General features: G+C 41.7%; 1 protein-coding gene and 1 long non-coding RNA gene across 6 annotated transcripts in view; one reads left to right on the top strand and one right to left on the bottom strand.

Annotated features, from left to right (window-relative positions):
• Positions 1-12,595, top strand: part of atf7ip (activating transcription factor 7 interacting protein) — a 34,465-nt gene extending 21,870 nt beyond the window's left edge. For 2 of the 5 annotated variants that reach the window (XM_034081926.1, XM_034081934.2), the window contains exons 6-15: positions 54-191; positions 309-380; positions 1,175-1,296; positions 1,867-2,406; positions 3,554-3,615; positions 7,803-8,456; positions 9,161-9,262; positions 9,396-9,473; positions 9,660-9,724; positions 11,707-12,595. In XM_034081926.1, coding sequence (XP_033937817.1) covers positions 54-191; positions 309-380; positions 1,175-1,296; positions 1,867-2,406; positions 3,554-3,615; positions 7,803-8,456; positions 9,161-9,262; positions 9,396-9,473; positions 9,660-9,724; positions 11,707-12,165 — 2,292 coding nt within the window. In that variant the 3' untranslated portion in view covers positions 12,166-12,595. The remainder of the gene's footprint in view (positions 1-53; positions 192-308; positions 381-1,174; positions 1,297-1,866; positions 2,407-3,553; positions 3,616-7,802; positions 8,457-9,160; positions 9,263-9,395; positions 9,474-9,659; positions 9,725-11,706) is intronic. The other 3 variants (XM_034081951.1, XM_034081969.1, XM_034081960.1) reach the window with 3 other exon arrangements.
• Positions 12,596-14,270: 1,675 nt separating this feature from the next.
• On the bottom strand, positions 14,271-16,050 carry LOC139434650 (uncharacterized). The gene is made up of 3 exons (XR_011643989.1): positions 15,700-16,050; positions 15,255-15,346; positions 14,271-14,873 (listed from the first exon to the last, which is right to left on the bottom strand). It is a non-coding gene; the product is annotated as an uncharacterized lncRNA (long non-coding RNA).
• Positions 16,051-22,479: the final 6,429 nt, after the last annotated feature.

Below are 22,479 nucleotides of genomic sequence, written 5' to 3'. Positions count from 1 at the left end.
ACATCTTTACTTAATTATGCCTTTTAACCCCTTTCTCTAATATTGTTTTCCAGATTGTGCAGCATCTTGTAGAAGAGCGGTTGAAGGCCTTGGAGCAGAGCCTTTATGATAAACATTTCCAAGAGCTGAAGGAAAGAGTAGACAAGATCGAGTGTGCTACTAAACACCAAACCGCCATTAACACACTCCAAGTAAGTAGACTGTAACATTGTTAAGTAAACCTACATTTACACACACAGTAGTGTAAGATGCTATTTTGCTGGTTAGTGCTATGTAGTTAAGTGCCTTCCTCTCTACTGTTTGTTTAGGCCAAGATAAACCGTCTAACGAAAAAGTTTGGTGAGGCCAATCAGGCGTCAGAGAACAAAAGGAAACAGGAGGTAAGACATATTTTTCTTTTGTTGCATGCTAAACACTCCTACACACCAGGGTTTCCGTTAGCCGGTAATTACCGGTTTTTAGCTGGTAAAATGGATTAAAAACCGGTAAATTCAAAATGTCCGGTAATAATTAGGGATGCTCCGATCGATTGGCCGCCGACCATTATCTGGATCTGATCGATATGGACATAAGCGTGAGTGAAGTATAACCGGACGCGAGAGAGAGATAGAGATCAGCTGCTGAGTCAGACGGAGACATGGAGCTCTGCATGATCACCTGAAGCCCCGCCCTCTGTTTAGCGAGCTGCATGAGAAACTGACGGCTGTCAGGAGAGAGGAAGGGAGAGAGAGGGGAAAAGAGAGGATCCGTTTCTCCCGTGTTATTATTCAAAGTTAATGTAAACTTTTGAATAATGTACTTCATCTACTACAAGTAGTTTGTTTGAATGTAATAATTATGTTGTTTGTGGAATCATTTATTGAAGAATGAATCTGAATTTTTCGATCTGTTACGATTATAAACTGAAGCAATATAAAAAAGAGCCCCATTAACTGAGTTTTAAACATCAGCATATCCGGTCATAGTCCAGTAATTACCTGCTAATGGAAACTCTGCTACACAATTCTTATTATTATTTTTGAAACATGACTGGTAAGTTTCAAATTTGTCCGGTAAAATAACATTTTTACGGACATTTGACCGGCAAGAAAAAATCCTAGCGGAAACCCTGCTACACACCTAGTATTCCAGTGTTTGTTTCTGATATATATCTGACACTGTCTGATTTCCACAGGCGCTAGCTGCTGTATCTGCTGCCGCATCTGCTGCTGCCGCTTCTGCTGCTGCCGCTTCTGCTGCTGCCGCTGCTGCTGCTGCCAAGACTGTGACTGTTGTGAACAGCTCTCAAATTCAACGGTAAGTGTCTGCATGACCTCCAAGTCCTTGTCTGGGATTTATTTGGTATTGCCAGACCATTTCATCCTCTGACTAAACATTTCAAATCAAAACATTTATCAACATTCTCAACATAAATGCATTACACATGTTATATTTGAATCATACAGCACTACTTGCTGTTTGGTTTTTGTGAGTGAATATCATTTGGTCTTTGTATGAACGTGACAATACCGGACTGAAGCCAGTACTACACATGGAGACGTTCACAGCGTGTATAGATGACATTGTCCTGGGTTGCTATCTGTAATCACAGATACAGAATAAAGATATCTTCCAAATACCATTTTGGAAACCAAGATTCCATGCCCCTTGTTCGGTTTGTCTGGATCAGCTTTATAAAACTCTTCCAAATAGTTCTTAAGACTTGTTTTGGAATAAACAAACACACATGACAGTCTGTGTGTTGCACCTGCACAGTAACCCACCTGGGTCCAGGTCCTGAGTCTTGTGACGTTCTACAATGTGAAGCCTAAGCGTTTCCTCAGGCCGTGCAGAGTGTAGTTAAAACTGCACCTCTCCTCCCAACAGCGTGCTCCGGCAGAAAGTAGAGCTGCAGCCTGAGGGGCCCAGAGAGGAAGTGGCGCCCTCTGGTGGAGAGCTTCCTGTTCTGTCTATCAAGAAGGAGAAAGAAGAACAGGAAACAGAGGAGAAACATGACAATAAAGATACATCAAATAATGTCGATATGGCAAATGAACTGGCCGAATTAAGTGAAGGAAAATGCACGGCAGACATTGAACTCCGCTCAATCACGCCCCACATGGAGTCTGTGCTGTACCACTACTGCCAGAGAAGCTCAGGGAAACCCAGACATGACCGCTACGCATCCTATATTTTCCGCTATCTAGTCACATATGAAATCTACTGTGACTGGCTCTTGAAGGTCAATTATATAGGTTCAAATGGCAAGGACGCATTGCCTGTGAATCTAAGGAGGGCGATGAGGATGTACGTCGACCGTCGGTTCCCCATACTGACTTATTACCAGTGGCGAGACATTCAAAACGTTATCAATGAAGTTCTGCGAGTTAAGAAAACAGCGGATTTTTTTCGAGTATATGTTGCAAGGTAATTCGTTCATTCTGTCAGCGTTCTTTAATAATGTATTTCACTGAGGGATGTGAATCTGTGAAATTTTCTTAAAGGTCCCATGTCATGGCCATTTCTACTGATCATAATTCCATTGTTGAGGTATACTAAAATAGATTTATACTGTGCAATTTTCCAAACTCACATTGGTTTCTCATACAGCATCTCTGTAAAGTATGTGTATTCACCGGTATTCACTCTCTGTCCTAAACGGCTTGTTGGAGCTCGCCCCCCCCCCCCCCCCGTGAGCCCAGTGCGCTCTGATTGGTCAAGCAACAAGCAGTGAGGAGCTGCTATGAGGAGCAGACAGGGCTTCCGTGTCGGCGAAACAAATACAGCAAGAACAAGCGAAACTCATCCTGAGCACACACACACTCACAGCCGAAGTAAAGAAAAAGGTTTATAACGCTGTGAGAATGGGTCTGCGCCTGCGGAGAGCATTTCTCCGCGATCCCAACTTAGCAGCCCGAAAAACGTTTACCCATTTAAACAGTCGTGGTAGATACCTTGTTTGTTTTAAACATCATAAATACACAAACAACAATAAATACTTGCAGGGTCTGTACCCGAATCTCCCGCTGGTCCAAACAAAGTAGGAACAGCAGCGTTCTTCAGTGCCCTACGCTGTACATATCCGGCATGAATCGCTGAAAGGTTTGGGAAGCTTTGTTTCGTGAAAGGCTGGCAGAGGGTGCGGCCATAGCTCTGGGCGTGGCTACTGGGTATCTCTACGTAGCGATACCCAGGAAGGAAACATTGGAAAATGAGAAATCTCCAACGAGGCGTTTTGGGGAGGTATTTTCTGTGTTAGTTGTACTCGCTACAGGGTGTACTTTGAGGTCTGCAGACCGTTTACATGCATAAAAACCTTCATAACACACAAGGGGACGGGTAATAACCGGAAAAGCATGACATGGCACCTTTAACAGTTAGTCAGGAAATTGGCCCCACATTTGAAATGGTTCAACTACTGTATACGTGCATATTGATAAATGCTTTGGTGAGAACTCTTAATTCAATTATGATATATATTGTGTATGTAATAAAAATACATGTCAGCACAATGCCACATTCAGTCATTGTCCTTTTGTAAATAGCTCTAAGCATGAGTGATCTTTCTAAACAGGCCAGTTCGTACCTCCATGGAGCTCAAGCAGATCCAAACAACTACTTCGCCCTCAACAGGTGGTGAGTAGCAGATCTTTTTTATACTTGATGTTGTATTGCCTTTGTAGCCAAACACAGTGCACATGTGCCTTCATCAACATTAACACGGTCGCTGAATCAATTTGACCTACGCTGCCCTTCTGCTTTAAAAATGTACTAGCAAATTCATTCAAAGTTGGTGTGAAAACGTCGTACGGAGCTGAGTGCCACATACAGGCTTAGAAAGTGAGAAGAAAGTGAGAAAGAATTGAGGGACAAACTCATTGTTGGTTTTGGTCTGGGATTTATTGACAATAATAGTAATGGAACATTTACAGACTCATCCTTTAAGTGTCCTGTCAGCTTGTAATTTGAATTTGACGGCAGTGGATGCGTACCTGTCTTTTGTCCATGACATGCCAGGATAGGTCTTCACTTCAATGCGTGCTGCTCACAATAAAAAATGTATGGATATCTTGATAACTGATCCGTTTCTGGTTACTGCACCCTTAAGTTGACTCTTAAAGAGCCTGTGACAGGAGTTTCCCCCATCATCCAAACCCATCAATTTGAGTAAATATTGTCCCCTTGAAAACCGTTACTGAACTGATTTTGGATATTTGTACTTTGATAACCATTAATCTGCCCTTCAATGTTGACAATTTTCTGGATCTTCTCGGGGATTCTTCAAGTCCCGCCAAATGATATGTGACGTCATTGCGGGCACAGCGCTCCAGCTGCACCGTCCAGGATCCCAGCATCTGCATGTAAACGCACGATGGTGCACACAGCAGCAAGCTCAGACAGCGATGACAGTTTAATGTTGAACGTGTCTGAGAGCTCATATGAGGCTGAAGGATCGGTTTATGTTGTATCTGTTAGAAGTTTAGGAATGAGGTGCGTCAATATGGGCGATCATATGGTCATGTAGCCAGTGGTGGAATGGGACTAAAAATCATCCCGGGACTCTCGACCGGCCCACTTCGGTACCGCTAGTAAATTGTCAACGGGGGGAGTGGGGGATGTCAGGGGCGGCGGGTGCTATAGATAGTAAATGTAAATATGTAAATATTTGTGTCACAGCATCCTGGTAAAATACAAATATAATGTATAATGTCTGTGTCTTTGACATTAGTGCTGCTAGCCACCTGTGCCCTGTACTACGAAGCCAGTTCAACAGACCCTGGATATGTTTGAGTAACAAACTAACTAACAATTAAACAACAAACTAACAAACGAGATCTCGCTAAGCGGTCCTACGACGCTGGTTATCAACTCGGTAAATCAAGCCAGGGTTTCTCTCTCCAGCTGAGAGCGCGTTCACGTCTAAGACACGAGTGGATCTGACTTTAATTACATTTGTCTCGAGTGTTTCGTCAACATAATGTGTTGCTTAAAATAATACTTCTGCATACAGTATGTGACACTGTGAGTGTTGCACGGCCAGATGAGGCTGGAGAAGCTGACTCGGATAAGAAAATATATTATATATTATGATATTATATGATCGATGATCTGATTGATGATGTAATATGAATGATAAGTGCGACACGTCGGCGTCTTCTCTGCATACGGCAGTTTAAACTGTATTTCCTTTATCCTGTAATATGACTTGAGAGATTTAAACTCCGCACACTGAGTTGATCTCTTTTCTATAGACGCCGGAGGCGGGCAGCGTCAGGTAAAAGAAGTTATTTAGCCTTCTCAAACCTGAGCCTCACGCGCCGCCTATGGGGGATGTGCTGGTGACTTATCCGACCGGCCCACTTCTGTACCGGCCCATCGGGATTCGTCCCGATGGCCAGTCCGCCACTGCACCCAGCCCACGTAAACTGTCAACGGGGGGAGCCTCGCTGCGGGGAAACGGTGGACCTAGTGTCCCGATCGGAGTGGGAATAATAATAATAATAATCCGTGCATTTTATCCATTAATTTCCCCAACATTGTGGTAAAAAAACCACACGTTTAATCCATGTTGGTGTACTACAACTACAAAAAGCATCGGTTTGTTTTCTCATCAGGAAATGCAGACCGGCACAAACAAACGATTTTTAATCATCATCCTCACGATCATTTAATGTATCATATGTTCGCCGAATTGACATGAAAGCACTAATAAATGTAGTTTCATCCACTTGAGTTTACAACTACAAAAATAATCGATTTGTTTTTATATCAAATCCGACGGGAGGAAATTCAGTAGCTCTCACTACCGATTTTTAAACCTAATGTAATCATCATCTTCACCACGATCATTTATGTTTATGTTCGCCAAATTGACATGAAAGCACTGACAAATATGAATATACTGTAGTCAACTTCATTAAAACGTTATTAACGTGCCTAATCTCAGTAATTCACCATTTCTACGCATGACAACACACTTTGTCCGTGTTTGGCTCTCTCGCCGCACAGTGAAGCGTTCCCGCATTGACGTCACTTCCGGCTTCCCCCAAAACTTCAAAATGAGTCGAAGGAATTTCCCCGCGATGTTCGAAATTATTGATATTTAACGGAACGGTATCGCTTTTTCTTTTTTAAACTGACGGTTCGAGATTACTAGTAGCCCAATATTTCATTGCACAACAGTTGTTGGGATGCTGTCACAGGCTCTTTAAGCCCCGGCCACACGAGGACGATAACGGTCGTATCTGCTACAGTTCACTATCAGATAGACGGTTCGGCCACACAAGGCCGACATGGAAACGCAGAAAAAGATAACGATAACGGGTCCCAATGTGGGTAGATCTGCAAACGAACCGCTCTGGGGGGGCAAACGGCTCTGTGTTTACGCCTATACAATCATTTCCTGCTGCGTGTGGACGGAAGACTTTTTTGATAACGATTGCGGTCCGTTTGCGTTATCGTCCTCGTGTGGACTTTAGTAAAAAGGAGCAGGCCTGTCACAATAACTTAAAAAGAATGAAGAAAAATATATTTTCCTAATATTTTGACAATGTCACTGGTATACATGGCATAATAATGCACGTACACCTTAAAGACCAATGACATTTCTTAAGAATATTTGGATGTATATTTTTCTCTTATAAATCTTGTTTTTATGTAAAATGGAATGCATTTAAACTAGGGCTGTCAAGTTAATAACGCGTTAACGCAAAACAAAATGAACGCCACTAATTATTTTAACGCGATTAACGCATGTGTATTTTTTTCCTCGGCCGCCCCGTAGTTTCAGAGCGCATCTAGTTTAAAATACCATCTACAAGCTGATGCTGACAGCCCCGCTCCTGCTGCCTGCTTGCAGCAGACCACACTTCCACGCTCACCGGCACGCACCGACTGGCCATCGGGAGGACCGGGAGGGTGTGTGTATGTGTGGCTCGAGCGAGAGAGAGACCTTACGTGTATTGTTGTTGTTAGCATCTGGTGCTAGCTAGCTGCGCTAACGGATATAAGGAGCTGGTTAAATGAAAACAGAGGAGCGACATTTCGCCGACAACTGCGCCGAGCACTTGACTTTATGCAGGAAGCCAGACAGTGGGACATTGTACGAAAAGTCAGCACGGATAGTGCGCGTAACATGATTGCAGCGTCCAGGCAGCTCCCGTTCGAGCATATGCCTTGAGTTGCACATAGCTCCAACACACACACACACACACACACACACACACACACACACACACACACACACACACACACACACACACACACACACACACACACACACACACACACACACACACACACACACACACACACACACACACACACACACACACACACACACACACACACACACACACACACACACACACACTGTATTGTATTATTGAATGAGAGAGGTTCCAGGTTGAATTGAGGCGAATATTTGTAATGTTCAGAGGTTGTTGTGTTTAATATTCATCAGAATATTTGTCATTGTTCAAATGATAATAAACATTTGCATAGAGAATATTTGTCCACTCATATGTTGATAAGAGTATTAAAAACTTGAAAAATATTCCTCTAAGGTACATTTAGAACAGATAAAAAATGTGCGATTAATTTGCGATTAACTATGGACAATCATGCGATTAAATATTTTAATCGACTGACAGCCCTAATTTAAACACAACGAGTAATATCAAGGTCAGCAAACATATTCAAGGTCGTGTCCATATATCGTAAGATTTCTTTACAGCCTATAAGCACAAAATGCAGTTCATTTGAAATCCTCAGTTTCACTTCATTTGACTTTCCAAAAAACTTTTACTTTTTCCTATTTACAGCAAATCCATTCCTGCTTGCTTCCACCACAGGTCTGATCCATACGCCCACCTCCACTGCCATGGTTTCACAGGCTCCCATCCTCCAGCTGATCACCACCACCTCTAATGCTGGCTCCACCCTGACCGGTGGCATCACCACCCAGAGTTCCACCGGCACGCTGCTGAAGACGCCCAGCGGGAGCAGCATGATGGCAGCGGGCCAGCCGCTCCTCATCCAGCTGCCTTTATCGATGACTAACGGCCAGGGAGGAATGCTGGTCAACATCCCTGTCTCCTCTCTGTCTGCAGCCACGTCCCATAGCAAGGCCAAAACCACGACTACCACCACCACTTTTATACTCAAGCCTGCTTCCGCTATTACCACTTCCTCAGCCTCTGGTCCCACTGTCGCCACCGTCCCCTCGTTCCAGGCCTCCACTGGCATGGTGTCCCCCACCCAGATCTCTATCGCCCGGGCTCTGTTCCAGGGTGGTGCTGGGGGAATAACTACACCCAATGCAGGGGTATCTGTGACCACAGCCAGGGCCCCGGCTCAGTCTGTGTCTGTAGCGGGAGCCATGTCTTCAGCCTCTTCACCGGCAACCTCTGGGCCCGCTGCTACAGGATCCACCGCTCCAGGACCGCCACAAGGGACATCTCTCACATCAAAGACAGGTAGGGCGGCACTTTGATTAAAAAGGCTATTGTCTTTCAAAAGTGTATATTGTGTCTCTGTGGCAATCTGCAACTTGTAAAACTCAGGCTGTCAAGCCATTAGGCCAGTCCCAAAAACGAGAAATGTAAAGATGTGACACACTGGTTGAAATAACCATCATAAATTAGTTTAAATGTATTTACTGTTAACAAAGAATGAAATAATAATTAACAATGTTTAAAAAATGTATATTAATTAACCCAGATGCAACTTGACATTAGCCATCGAAGCGATGTCTCTATAATATTTACAATTATTAACCATTAATAAAGTGTAACAAATATCTGGTCCAAATATCTGTGTACAGTTTTAAGATGTTTTACAAGTGATTTCTCAAAGGTTTACAAATATTTTCATTACTAACAAATACTTAATATAGTTTATATAATGTTTGTAACAGTAAATCATAGTCCTAATAATTAGTAATATTACCATTTGACCTATTACTGTTATTCAAAGTTTGATTGACTAGCAATAAACCCTTTGGTTATTCTAAAGGTTTACCAGACATGCATGTGTATTGTTACATTGTCATCTTAACAGTAACTTGTGTTGCCTGATCCATTGTCTTTATCTTGGCAAAGTATCAGTAAAGTATTTAGTATTAGTAAAGTTGTTTGTGGATTTTTGGGTCTCAACATTTATCCCTTTTCTTTTATTTCAGACAACCAGGCTACCGTTTCTACTCCGTCCAAAGCAGCTGCTCCAGGTTCGCGACCAAAAGGCTCTGTCATCGACCTCACTGAGGACGATGATGATGTACAAGGTCAGTCACCTCTTAACCCCCATACACAAAATAGATTTTTATTTTAGGATGGGTATACCTTAACACGCACTGTTCCGAAAAGCAGGCTTTAGTTATTAATGTAATTAATTACGTTGTTCTCCTTGTTGTCCAGTGACCGGAGTGAAGAATGCCACAGCTGCAGCTCCCTCACCCACCCAGCGTCCGAATCCTGTCCTCAGCACCCCTTCCAGTAAGACCCCATTATTATATCATATAATCAAGTCTTGAGAGGATCACTTTGTACATGCATGTGATACCATAAACCAGTGCTTCCTCCTCTCTATGGGGCACCATTATGATTTTTAAGAAATATAATTAAATGTATTTACACACATAAATATTATGCGTTTTACATCTGTAAACTCTGTGTCCTCAGGTGCAGGTGCGAGATCGTCCCCGCAGAGCAATCCTCAGCTGACGGTCCACCATCGCCCCCCACTGGTGAGGATCTAGATCTGCACATTACACATTTTGCACAAATGAGTTTTGTAGCTTATATGTTTTGTTCTGTATATTGTTAATTGCATATAAATGAAAACGTATTGATACATCTGTGGATCCTATCCTTAAAGGCTGCCCAGTAAGGCTACTTGATCTTGCAGTATAAAAGCTTTGTTGCCAGCTGTGAAGTAGTTGAAAAATGATTTTTCTCAGCTGAAACCTCAGATCACGTCTATCTGGGTCAGATTGATCCCTATAAACCAGGGGTGCCCAACCTTTTTTGAACCGAGAGCTACTTTTAAAGTTGTCAGTCTGCCGAGATCTACTAGTCCAAATAGAGAGGCGTAGCAATTACTGACAGCCTACTACCAGGTAAATACACACTTTTACTTGTATAAAATTGACCTTCGTACGATTAATATCTTACCTCTTTCTAATCTACACCATACAAGTATTTAACTGAAGTTACACAACAGTGTTGTTGATACAGTTTATTCACACGTCACTACAGTGGGTAATGTTTTCAAGAAACATTGAACAGTGCTGCTACATGTGAGACAGGAACAAAAGAAAAGACTCTGAACCCTTTCTTTGCCATTATATAAAAACAGTGTTGCTACAAAAGTATAAATTAGGCTTACTAATAAGACGACTCAGATCTGAAGCTACACAGGAATCTGCTGCCAAAGTGCAATAAAAAAGACAAAATAGAATCAAACCCTTTTTTTTGTTGCATTTTAGTAGAGTATAAAAATAAATGCCTTTAAAATAGGATGCAAGCAACACTAGTTTCTTAACCTGAATTGATAATAGACTATAATCAATTTAAACAGAACAGATCTTAATGTTTGCATTCTTATACCATTTTGTACAATAATTATAATGTATAAGTTCAAACAAACTAAAACTTACAGCTCATTAATAACGGTATCTAACTTGAGTTTTTATTGTATCAAAAACCTGTTGAAATGCTACTGTTATTTTTACTGTCCCTCAAAAGCGCGTCGGCAGCCTCCATGAATGCTTCTTTCACAACTTTGCCGTCTTTGAAAGACTTCATGTGTTTCTCAAGAACGTGACTGACACGATAAGATGCTTTGGTAGCAGCCTTGCTCTTGTTGTTGGGCCTGGTGAAAATGGACTGCTGTGCATTTAGCTGTCCTTTCAGGCCCCTCCCCTTTTGGAGCGTAGGGCAGAATTAGGAGGGAATTCCGTCTCGTAGCGTTTGTGCACTGTTTTGAAATGCCGTTCCTAAATTACCCTTCTTCGGTAAAGCCACGCTCGCATTGCAGATGAGACAGATGGACTTTGAATTGGAATAGATACAAAAATAATCATCCTCCCACTCGGAGTGAAAATGATATATTTTGGGCTTTTTTGCTTCTGCCATTAAGGTCTTGTGTGTGCGCGGACTGTCACTCCTGTAGACACGGACAACGTCAGCAAAATAGTGCCCACTAGCCACACCCCGACACATGGGGTCACGCCGGCCAATCACAAAGCTTTGATGCGTTCAAGTGCATTATTCTGGCACAGGAAGATTATGTTATAGGACATTAACGATACAACTGAATATTGTTGTTCTATTTTTAGACACATCTCGCGATCGACTGGGAATCTCCCCGAGATCGACCGGTCGATCGCGATCGACTGGTTGGGCACCCCTGCTATAAACGGATGATTTATTAAAACCATTTATGTTTCTCATGCAGATAACAATTTGATTGACTTTGGTTATTTATTACATGAATATAAAGTAATGAAACCGCCAGATTGTGTCAATGTATGTATCTCATGTAATATGTACAAATTAAACTATAGTACAGTCGAATTAAACATAAATGTAGTTTAGTGCAATTATAAGCTGTTGCCTGAAACCATATTGCACTCTCCATTGTATTGTTACATTTTTAGCCGACATTATCATATTTAGCCCATTTTGCTCAAGGAACAACTCATGACACTAGTTTTGTCTTTTTTAGGACTCTCCTCTGAAATCCCGCGCTGTAACCACTACTACGCCGACACGGGGCTCTATTGCGGTGCTGCCCCCGCTCCCCGCTGCACCCGCACTGGCACGCTTACCCCCCGAGGCGGAGCGCTCCTCTCCTCCGCAGCAGCCTCAGCTGAAGCTGGTGCCCAGCCAGACCGGCATAGTGCTCTCCTGGTGTGTGTCGGAAACGGATCGGACCTGTGCGGCTGTGGACAGCTATCACCTCTATGCCTTCCATCAAGACAACTCCAACAGCGGTGCAGCGCAGCAGCACTGGAAGAAGATCGGGGAGGTGAAGGCCCTCCCGCTGCCCATGGCCTGTACGCTGACCCAGTTCCAGTCCGGCTCCACGTATCATTTCGCTGTTCGAGCCAAAGACATCTGCGGGCGCTTCGGCTCCTTCTGTGAACCTCAGTGCACAAATGTCATCAATTCCAACTCTAGCTGAACAGTGAAGGAATGGAAACATTTTTCTTCATGACTTCCTTAACGTCATTTTGTGTTAAGAACTCAAGTAATGTGCGTGGAACTCTTACAGTATCTGTAAATACTTCTCTACATAACAATGGGACTTCTGACTGAGTTTGAGGATTGAAGCGGCAAACTGTTGGTTTTGTTTGGTTCATGTATGTATTGTATCTTATGTGACTGTTGTATATAATTGAATTACTTTACCTCTCCACCGGGTCAGATATTTATGTTGTTATCCCCTGTTACTCTGATCCGGATGTCTTCTGCTTGAGTTGAGAAGAGGTGAAAGGATTATCCTTGTAAATTGCACAGAACTGTATACATGTGTGGTAGAAACTGAATGATCATTTTTGTAAGTTTTGTCTGGCAACCAGACTTTGAAAAACACAATAAAAGGTTTTATTAAAGTCTTGGCTTACTAATTTAATGACGAATTTCATTATCTGTTTTGAGGTTCATAGCTCTATCGCCAATAACAATACCAATCTACCACATTGGCACTCTGGTAACAGGATACAGATATGTTGGTGAACAAAAATAATTTGTTTACATTTACATATCCAAATGGTTACAAGTATTTTTATTCCCAATGCATTGTGATCCAGATAATTGGGCTGATTCTAAGCCATCTCACGGCTGCTCAGTGGAAACATTTATTATATGTTGGCTAGTTTGTAAAGTCTCAGATCTGCTGTATCAAAAGACTCAGTAAGAAAACTGACTACTAATGGTTTCTGACTCAAAGGTGTTCATAAAAGGGCTTTCTCATCAATACTGTGATCTTCTTTCCCATTAGTATCTTCATTTTTAATGTCTGTACATATATCCTTTGTATCTCAAAGGATCACATAAGTTCTCATAAGATAAGTTGTCACATTTTCTGGGGAAGACAACAGTATTCAGGAGCTGTGTCTACATCCTGCATTTCCTCCACAGCGGCCTGTTTCCACATTACCTCAATTTTAGTATTTAAGCATTTTATTAGCCAACACATGCAACCTACTATAATTCTGATCTACTACTACTGGTACTACTGATCTTATAAATGTGCCTTTCAGTTGTTTTATTCTAGATCTAATTATTTAGCAGGTTCAAATAAAAATACAAAATAATATTTTATTAATAATATGTTTAATGTTTTGTAATTATATTAAATTGGTAGGCTATAATAACAATACTTTTAAGATAAAAATTACATTGAATTATAAACTGACCAATTAAATCTCATGATGGCTGTGAGCTTAAAGCTATCGTATGCTAAGCTTGTATCTCTGATAACTATCGCAAAAATGTGGCTTAAAACTGGAGCTTCTGGTAACCAACCACAAAACTGACAAATAAACGAAGTAGAAATGTCACATCTTACTTCTACCTTAATTCTAAAAGATAAGTTTGTTATTTTTGGAAATAAAAGTTTCATATTCTGAAAGCCAAGACTTTGTTTATTTAAATGTTTTTTAAAAACATCCGAAATAAAAAACTTTTTTTTTTTTACTTTTTTATTGGCTCATGATAGGCCCCTGATCTCCGTAGGCCCCTGGGCTTCAGCCCAGGTCAGCCCGTGCATTAAGGCGGCCCTGGGGGCAAGCCTACCTGAATGCGCGCGCAGGCCCACAGTATATAATGGGGCTACGCCCTCCATAGATATATAAACACTAGATGACTCACCCGCGCTGCTGGCCAATGGAGACCGACGTTGCCACTTGGCCGCCATCTTGCTACAGGGAGTTCTCTCATTCATAACATTATGGTTTACTATTTAAATAACCATAGCATGCTCAATTTTCAACCAATTTTCAAACGGTTTGGTTTTTTATAAACATCAAAGATGTAGTTATGATACTGCATACTTATAATCATGGACTTTCATATGAAAATAACATTAATCAGATAAAGCAATAGCTATACACACACACACACAAGGTATTTATATTTAAAATATTTGCCGGTGTATATATTTCCATTTATTTTATTATATTGTTAATATTTAAAATAAATTATAAAATTAAAATACATTTATATTTTATATATAAAAATCGGTCTCATGTTACCACTCTGTAAGCCAAGAGTTGTTAATTTAGCAATGCCTTAGCTTTAAGAACAGGGACACAACTAATGACAATAGCATATGTTGGTATATTATTTAGATATTCACACCTTTATCAGAAGAACCAAACCAACATAAAATGTGCTCACAGACAGGCCAGTTCTGTCTAATTTATCACAATTATTTTTTGAGATCTTCATATCATCCTAGTTTTGTAAACAAATCCAGAACCTTTCAAATGTAATTGAAAAAAGACCAAGAATAATATAAACTGTACCATGTGTCCTTTTGTGTCCTTCTGTAGTTCATTTGTGGTTTGTCTTGTTTCACCCCGGCTGATATATCACAAAATCCACTGTTTAAATTGTTCCCTATATTGCCCCTATCCAATATATGCACCAACAATCAATCATCGTCCAGCCTCATCTTTGGTATTCTTTCACAACCATGTTATGGGTTTATTAGACTGAGCAAACATAAACATATGTGGGGAACATAGTGCTGCGTCTCCTGTCCGGTCAAATTCCTCACTCCTGAAGTGCTCACTGCAGAGCAGTGTCCTGTCACAGCAGGAAACAAAACCGTCCCTTCTTAGGCCGAGTTCCCACTGCCTCCTCCTCTCTTTGGTTTTGGGAAACCTTAAAAACATGAGAAAGGTAGCCAGATATATAAATTATTGTCAACATGTTCCTCCCTTCTTTCCTTTAACATTAAGGGTAGGACAAAAACACACACCGAAATTATCATATTTTTGGTATGTATGCATGTATGTATAGCCTACTTTAAGAATAAGACAACCACACTAAGAGTAATAAAAAATGTGTCCAATAGAAACATTAAATAATTGTGTAAAGAAATGGTAACAACATATTCTAAAGAGGCTGGGTCAACAACAATCTTGCAATACTATTATCTCACATAGCCCCACTGATCCTGTGTAGCAGGACTTGTAATGTACATACATCCACTAAGTAATTAACGATTATCCTGATTTTAGTCATAATATTGTCATATCTTACACGTGAAAGGTGATCCCACGGGTTCTTGTTTCCAGACTGCGGTGATTGGAGCATCCGTAGGCTGCACAAAAGTCCGGCATAGTCAGGTACTTCTGTAAACACAAAGCCAGCACATTCCTGTATCATAATGCAAGATGTTTTTAACAAGCCAAATCACGTGGAAGAAATCATGTGTAACTTAAGTTGTGTTGAAAGAAAGAGCAGTTCTGCCTCTCCCACTGGTGGAAAGTTGCTGGGTCAACTTTGTAATACTAGGTCTCACTGACAGCCTCTTGTTATTAGCCAGCTAATAAATACAACCACATACACAAAGAAAAGCTGCAATTTCAACATGTCCAAGCATCCTGTATCACAGCCATGCTAATCATGTTTATAATAAACCAAACCGTTTGTAAATCAGTCAAGATTTCAGTGAGTTAAGAGTATTTTTGTGCAGATCACTCACCTAACAGCTACCATAACGCGAATCAGAGTAACTGTTGACTGTAGCAAGATGGCGGCCGGTCAGCTACGCTGGGAAATCTCCCATGAGCCATCTAGTGTTTATATATATCTATGACGCCCTCCGCCCGCCATGATCCTACACCCTGGCCCTTTCTCATTTAATCAAATCTCCCTCCTCAGAGGCTTCTCAATACTCAAATGTCCCCTCCTCGACTCCCCTCCTCGACTCCCCTCCTCGAGACTTAGTCCCGCCCACAGGAGATGCGAGCGGAGGACCGAGGAGGGGAACCGAGGAGAGAGGAGGGGAAGCAGCAGACGTTTAAAGAAATGAGAACTCCTCTCCTCTGAGCGGTCATATTAAAGCGACGTCCGTTCATTATTACGTGGCAACAGCTGCATCAGCTGTCGAGTGTTTTGTCATATTTTATAATCTCTGTTAGATCAGCTGAACATTGTTCCCCCACATATTTACCTTGAATTAATTGAGAGTGCGGTATAATGAGACAATAACAGGCTACAGATGCGGACACACACACACAAATATATTTATATAAATATATGCAATTTAAAGTATGAGAGCACTCTCATAATAACGTAACACAATCAGAGACTGGATATATCCCCCCCCTCTCTCTGGTCGCTGAAATGGGGAATTGAAATTACGGGCCAAAAGTTGTATTTGCAAGTATTAAAAGTAAGCAGAGGACACCAAACCAACTAAGACCTGTCTGTCCGCCGCATCTGCGCACACACTGTACCACACACACACCTACACACTGTACAGGACACACCTACACACTGTACCACACACACACACACACACACACACACACACACACACACACACACACACACACACACACACACACACACACACACACACACACACACACACACACACACACACACACACACACACACACACACACACACACACACACACACACACACACACACACACACACACACACACACACACACACACACACACACCTACAGCTCCTAAAGCATAATCAGGCTACAGCCGTTGTGTATTTTATTATGTGAAGCACTAAATGGTTTTAGAAAAATATCGACTCTTTGTTTGTATATATCTACTAAACTAAAGCAAATAAAGAGAGTAGGTCTGTTATACTGAGTGATATTTATTTTACACACTGCTCTGCTTTCTGCAGGGCCTCACAGCTGTTCTCACTGTAAACATCGCGTTGCGATGAGAGCAGTTTCTAAAATAATATCCAGGGGATGCATGCAGAGCTGTCATTGGCTGAGATAAGTCCGGCCGTGCGTCACGCCTCCACCGTTCCCGGAAATGCATCCGCGGAGGAGCCGTGGAGGAACCATCAGTGTATCCTCGGTTATAGCTCCTCCAGAGAGCCTCCTCGACGCTCGATCCTCGGTGTGCATTTAGAGAAATGAGACGTCCTTCAAAATGGCGCGCTGAAATTCATTTCCGGGTCACTACCGGAGGACCGAGGAGTCGAGGAGGGGAAATTTGAGTATTGAGAAGCCTCTCTCGACTCCTCTGTCCTCCGGTAGTGACCCGGAAATGAATTTTAGCGCGCCATGTTGAAGGACATCCCATTTCTCTAAATGCACGTCGAGGACCGAGCATCGAGCATCGAGGAGGCTCTCTGGAGGAGCTCTAACCGAGGATACACTGATGGGTCCTCCATGGTCCTCCACGGCTCGCGGATGCATTTCCGGGAACAGAGATGTTTCAAAGAGTCGTGACGCACGGCCGGACTTATCTCAGCCAATGACAGCTCTGCATGCATCCCCTGGATATTATTTTAGAAACTGCTTTCATCGCGACACGATGTTTACAGAGAGAACAGCTGTGAGGTCCTTGCAGAAAGCAGAGCAGTGTGTATAATATATATCGCTCAGTATAACAGGCCTACTCTCTTTATTTGCTTTAGTTTAGTAGTAGATATCTACAAACAAAGAGTCGATATTTTTCTAAAACCATTCAGTGCTTCACAATAAAATACACAACGGCTGTAGCCTGTTTTAGGAGCTGTATGTGCGTGCGTGCGTGCGTGTGTGTGGTACAGTGTGTAGGTGTGTGTGGTACAGTGTGTGCGTAGATGCAGCGGACAGACAGGTCTGTTGGTTTGGTGTCCTCTGCTTACTTTTAATACTTGTAAATACAACTTTTGGCCCGTAATTTATTTTCCTCATTGTAGCGACCAAAGGGGAGAGGGGGGGGGATATATCCAGTCTCTGATAGTGTTACGAGTTATGAGAGTGCTCTGTTTGATTCTGAAATTGTATTTATTTATATAAATATATACACATATATATGTGTGTGTGCGTGTCCGCATCTGTAGCCTGTTATTGTCTCATTATACCGCACTGTGAATGAATCAAAGTAAATATATAAGTCACCATGAACACATCTGTCCATCAGACAGAGGCTGCTGTGCCTTCGTCTCTTTAAAATGACCGCTCAGAGGAGAGGAGTTCTCATTTCTCTAACCGCCTGCTGCTTCCCCTCCTCTCTCCTCGGTTCCCCTCCTCGGCTCCTCCGCTCGCATCTCCTGTGGGCGGGACTAAGTATCGAGGATAGGAGTCGAGTTCGAGAAATGAGAAAGGGCCCCTCTTCAGCGAGCGGCCGAGGAAAGACCAAGCCTCTAGGAAGTGCGCCGGAGTCTGATGAGAATATTCGTGCTGGTCAAATGGCGGTACTACACTTCCTTTAGGTTGCTGGGCCCAGAAACACTTTTTCCCATTGACTTACATGGGGAAAGAGTGGTCTGCAACTCGCTGGATAATGTTTTTTAAACTAAATAAACTACCCAGTATGAACGTTTGTATAGCCCTTATTAAAAACATTCGTTCCTCAAGTTGTAAAAATGTGCTAATAACGTTATTCTGAGTTATTTTCCTCGGCATTATGAACGCGCATCTAACCCACGGGACCGCGCTGCCCGGCACGTTCATGTTACGTGTTCAGCACTATAGGCCCAATCCCAAACCACTCCCTCGACCCTCCCCCTCCGTGACGGAGTGAACTCCGTCTGTAGGCACACTCACAGCTGAATGAAGTTCCCTCCATTAAGGGTTCAATCAATCAATCAATCAATCAATGTTTATTTATATAGCCCAATATCACAAATGTTACATTTGTCTCAGTGGTCTTCACAGTGTGTACAGAATATCAGTATGACAATACGACACCCTCTGTCCTTAGACCCTCACATCGTACAAGGAAAAACTTCCAAAGAAAACCCAGTTTAAAGGGAAAAATGGGAGAAACCTCAGGGAGAGCAACAGAGGAGGGATCCCTCTCCCAGGACGGACAGACGTGCAATAGATGCCGTGTGTAAATTGAAAAGATAATACATTTGCAACATAGGTAGTCCAAATGTTTGGAAATGCATGTGTGTATAATAGGAAGATGAATCCACGAGGATATCCATCCAGGACCTATGATCCAGGACCACAGCCACGACTCAAGATCCAGCGCTCGCGATCCAGGACCGCAGGATCATCCATGACTCCGGATCCCAGCGTATATAGACACCAAAAAGAAAGACATTTGGGGAAGCTGGGTTAATCGGAACATGAGTGTACACGGGTATAGACAGAGAGAAGGAAGAAGTAAGATGTCCCCCGACAAACTAAGCCTATATCAGCAAAACTAGGGGCTGAATCTAATCAGCCCTAACTATAAGCTTTATCAAAAAGGAAGGTCTTAAGCGCACTCTTAAAAACGGATAGGGTGTCTGCCGCCCGAACACAAACTGGAAGCTGATTCCACAAATGTGGAGCTTGATAAGAAAAGGCTCTGGCTCCCATTGTACTTTTAAAGATTCTAGGAACACCAACAACCCTGCATTCTTGGAACGCAATGCCCTAGTAGGACAGTAGGGTATAATGAGTTCTTTAAGGTAAGATGGCGCCTGCCCATTAAGGGCTTTGTAGGCGAGAAGAAGAATTTTAAATTCTATCCTGTGTTCTATAGGGAGCCAGTGTAAGGCAGCCAGAACAGGAGTAATGTGGTCCCTTTTCCTAACTCTGGTTAGTACACGAGCCGCAGCATTTTGAATCAGCTGAAGCGACTTGATTGACTTCTTAGTACTCCCTGATAATAGAGAGTTACAATAATCCAGCCTAGAAGTAACAAATGCATGGACTAGTTTCTCTGCATCGTTTTGAGGCAAGATATGCCTGATTTTTGCAATGTTACGTAGATGGAAGTAGGCGGTCCTTGAAATTGATTTTATGTGGGCGTTAAAGGATAAATCCTGATCAAATATAACACCAAGATTCCTTACAGTCTCACTGGAGGCCAAATTAATGCCATCCATAGTTAGTATGTCTTTAGATAATTTGTTTCGTAGATTCTTCGAGCCAAGTACAATAACTTCAGTTTTGGTCGTGTTTAACATCAAAAAGTTTAAGGTCATCCACGTTTTTAAGTCCTTAAGGCAGTCTTGAATTTTATTTAGATGATTAATTTCATCAGGCTTGGTTGATAAATATAGTTGAGTATCATCCGCATAACAATGAAAGTTTACAGAATGATTCCTTATAATATTGCCTAACGGAAGCATATATAATGTGAACAAAATAGGTCCGAGCACTGAGCCCTGTGGCACTCCATGGCTAACTTTGGTTTGCGTGGAAGATTCATCGTTAACACGTACAAACTGAGAGCGTTCAGATAGATAGGACCTAAACCAGCCTAAAGCAGTTCCCTGTATGCCAACTAAGTGCTCTAGTCTTTGCAATAGGATATCATGGTCGATAGTATCAAATGCAGCACTAAGATCGAGCAAAACAAGTCCCTTGTCTGAGGCTATTAGAATATCATTTGTGACTTTAACCAGAGCTGTCTCTGTGCTATGATGTGTTCTAAAGCCAGACTGAAAATCTTCAAATAAATCATTGTTTTTTAAGTAATCACACAACTGTTTTGCGACCGCTTTCTCAAGAATTTTTGAGAGGAACGGAAGATTAGAAATAGGTCTATAGTTGGCTAAAACCTCTGGATCGAGGTTGTGCTTTTTAAGAAGCGGTTGTATCACTGCTACTTTGAATGATTGTGGAACATAGCCTGATAATAAAGACATATTCATAATATTTAATAAAGAAGTGCTAATTAATGGAAAAACTTCCTTCAACAGCTTAGTTGGAATTGGGTCTAACATGCACGTGGATGGTTTAGAAGAGAGAATCATTGAATGTAATTGTTCAAGGTTAATGGCTGAAAAGCATTCTAGTTTACTATCTAGTGTAATATTAGAACTTACGATTCCGGGAGCTGTTGATAACACTATACAGGTCGAAGGCAAGAGGTCATTAATTTTGTTTCTAAGAGTAACAATTTTATCGTTAAAAAAGCACATAAAATCATTACTACTGAGTGCTATGGGAATAGAAGGCTCAATCGAGCTGTGGCTCTCTGTCAGCCTGGCTACAGTGCTGAAAAGAAATCTTGCATTATTCTTATTCTCATCTATTAATGAAGAGTAGTAGGCTGCTCTCGCTTTACGCAGTGCTTTCTTATATTCATTGAGAGTAATAGCCAAATTAAACGAGATTCTTCAAGTTTAGTGGAACGCCATATCCTTTCAAGTTGTCTAGACTTTTGCTTTATTTTGCGGGTTTCGGCATTATGCCATGGAGCTAATCTATGTTGTTTTATTTTCTTCTTTTTCAAAGGAGCAACAGAGTCTAATTTTATTCGCAGCGCATCTATAGCACTATCAACAACATGATCAATTTGGGGTGGTGTACATTTTGTATAAGTTTCCTCCCCTACATGCAGACATGCTATCGAGTTAAGTATTGGTTGAATCTCTTCCTTAAATGTGGCTATAGCACTAACAGATAGGTTTCTGCTGCAAGAGCTTTTGACTAATGCTTTGTAGTCTAGTAACAGTACTTCAAAAGTTACTAAGAAATGGTCGGATAAAGCAGGATTATGCGGTTCGACTAATAGTTGCTCAATTTCAATACCATAAGTCAGAACAAGGTCGAGAGTGTGATTATAACAGTGGGTTGGTTTATTTACACTCTGACAGAAACCAACAGAATCTAATATAGAGTTAAATGCAACAGTAAGGCTATTTTTATCATCGTCAACATGAATATTAAAGTCACCTACGATAATTACTTTGTCTGTTTTAAGAACCAAAGTTGATAAAAACTCAGAGAATTCTGATAAGAATTCTGAATAAGGACCTGGTGCACGATACACTGTAACAAATAAGATTGGCTGCAAAGTTTTCCAGGTCGGATGCGTAAGACTAAAAACGAGGCTTTCAAAAGAGGTATAATTACATTTTGGTTTAGTATTGATAAGTAAACTTGAGTCAAAGATTGCTGCAACTCCACCTCCTCGGCCCGTGCCTCGAGCAATATGAGTGTTGACATGGCTGGGTGGAGTGGCCTCATTTATGCTGACATATTCTTCATGTCTCAACCAAGTTTCAGTGAGACAGCATATATCAATATTATAATCTGATATTAAATCATTTACCAATATTGCTTTAGATGCTAGAGATCTTATGTTTAAGAGACCACATTTAATCTTCCTGTTTTGTTGCACTGTAGTAGTTGTTACATTTACTTTTATTAGGTTATTATGTATGACACCTCTATTAGGTTTTACCTTAAATTGTCCTTGGGCAGACACACACACCGCTAATATTGGGTATTTTATTGGGTTCGGGATTCCTATGGGTGACTGCCTAGGAGAGAGCGCAGAGAAGCGTGTAAGACTGCGACTCTGCCTCCTGGTCTCAACTCCAGTTTGTCATGGATTACG

This window comes from Pseudochaenichthys georgianus, chromosome 1, assembly GCF_902827115.2.
Source record: "Pseudochaenichthys georgianus chromosome 1, fPseGeo1.2, whole genome shotgun sequence".
NCBI classification, from domain to species: domain Eukaryota; kingdom Metazoa; phylum Chordata; class Actinopteri; order Perciformes; family Channichthyidae; genus Pseudochaenichthys; species Pseudochaenichthys georgianus.
Note: the sequence above shows the minus strand (reverse complement) of the source record. Positions and strands in the feature narration are given on the sequence as shown.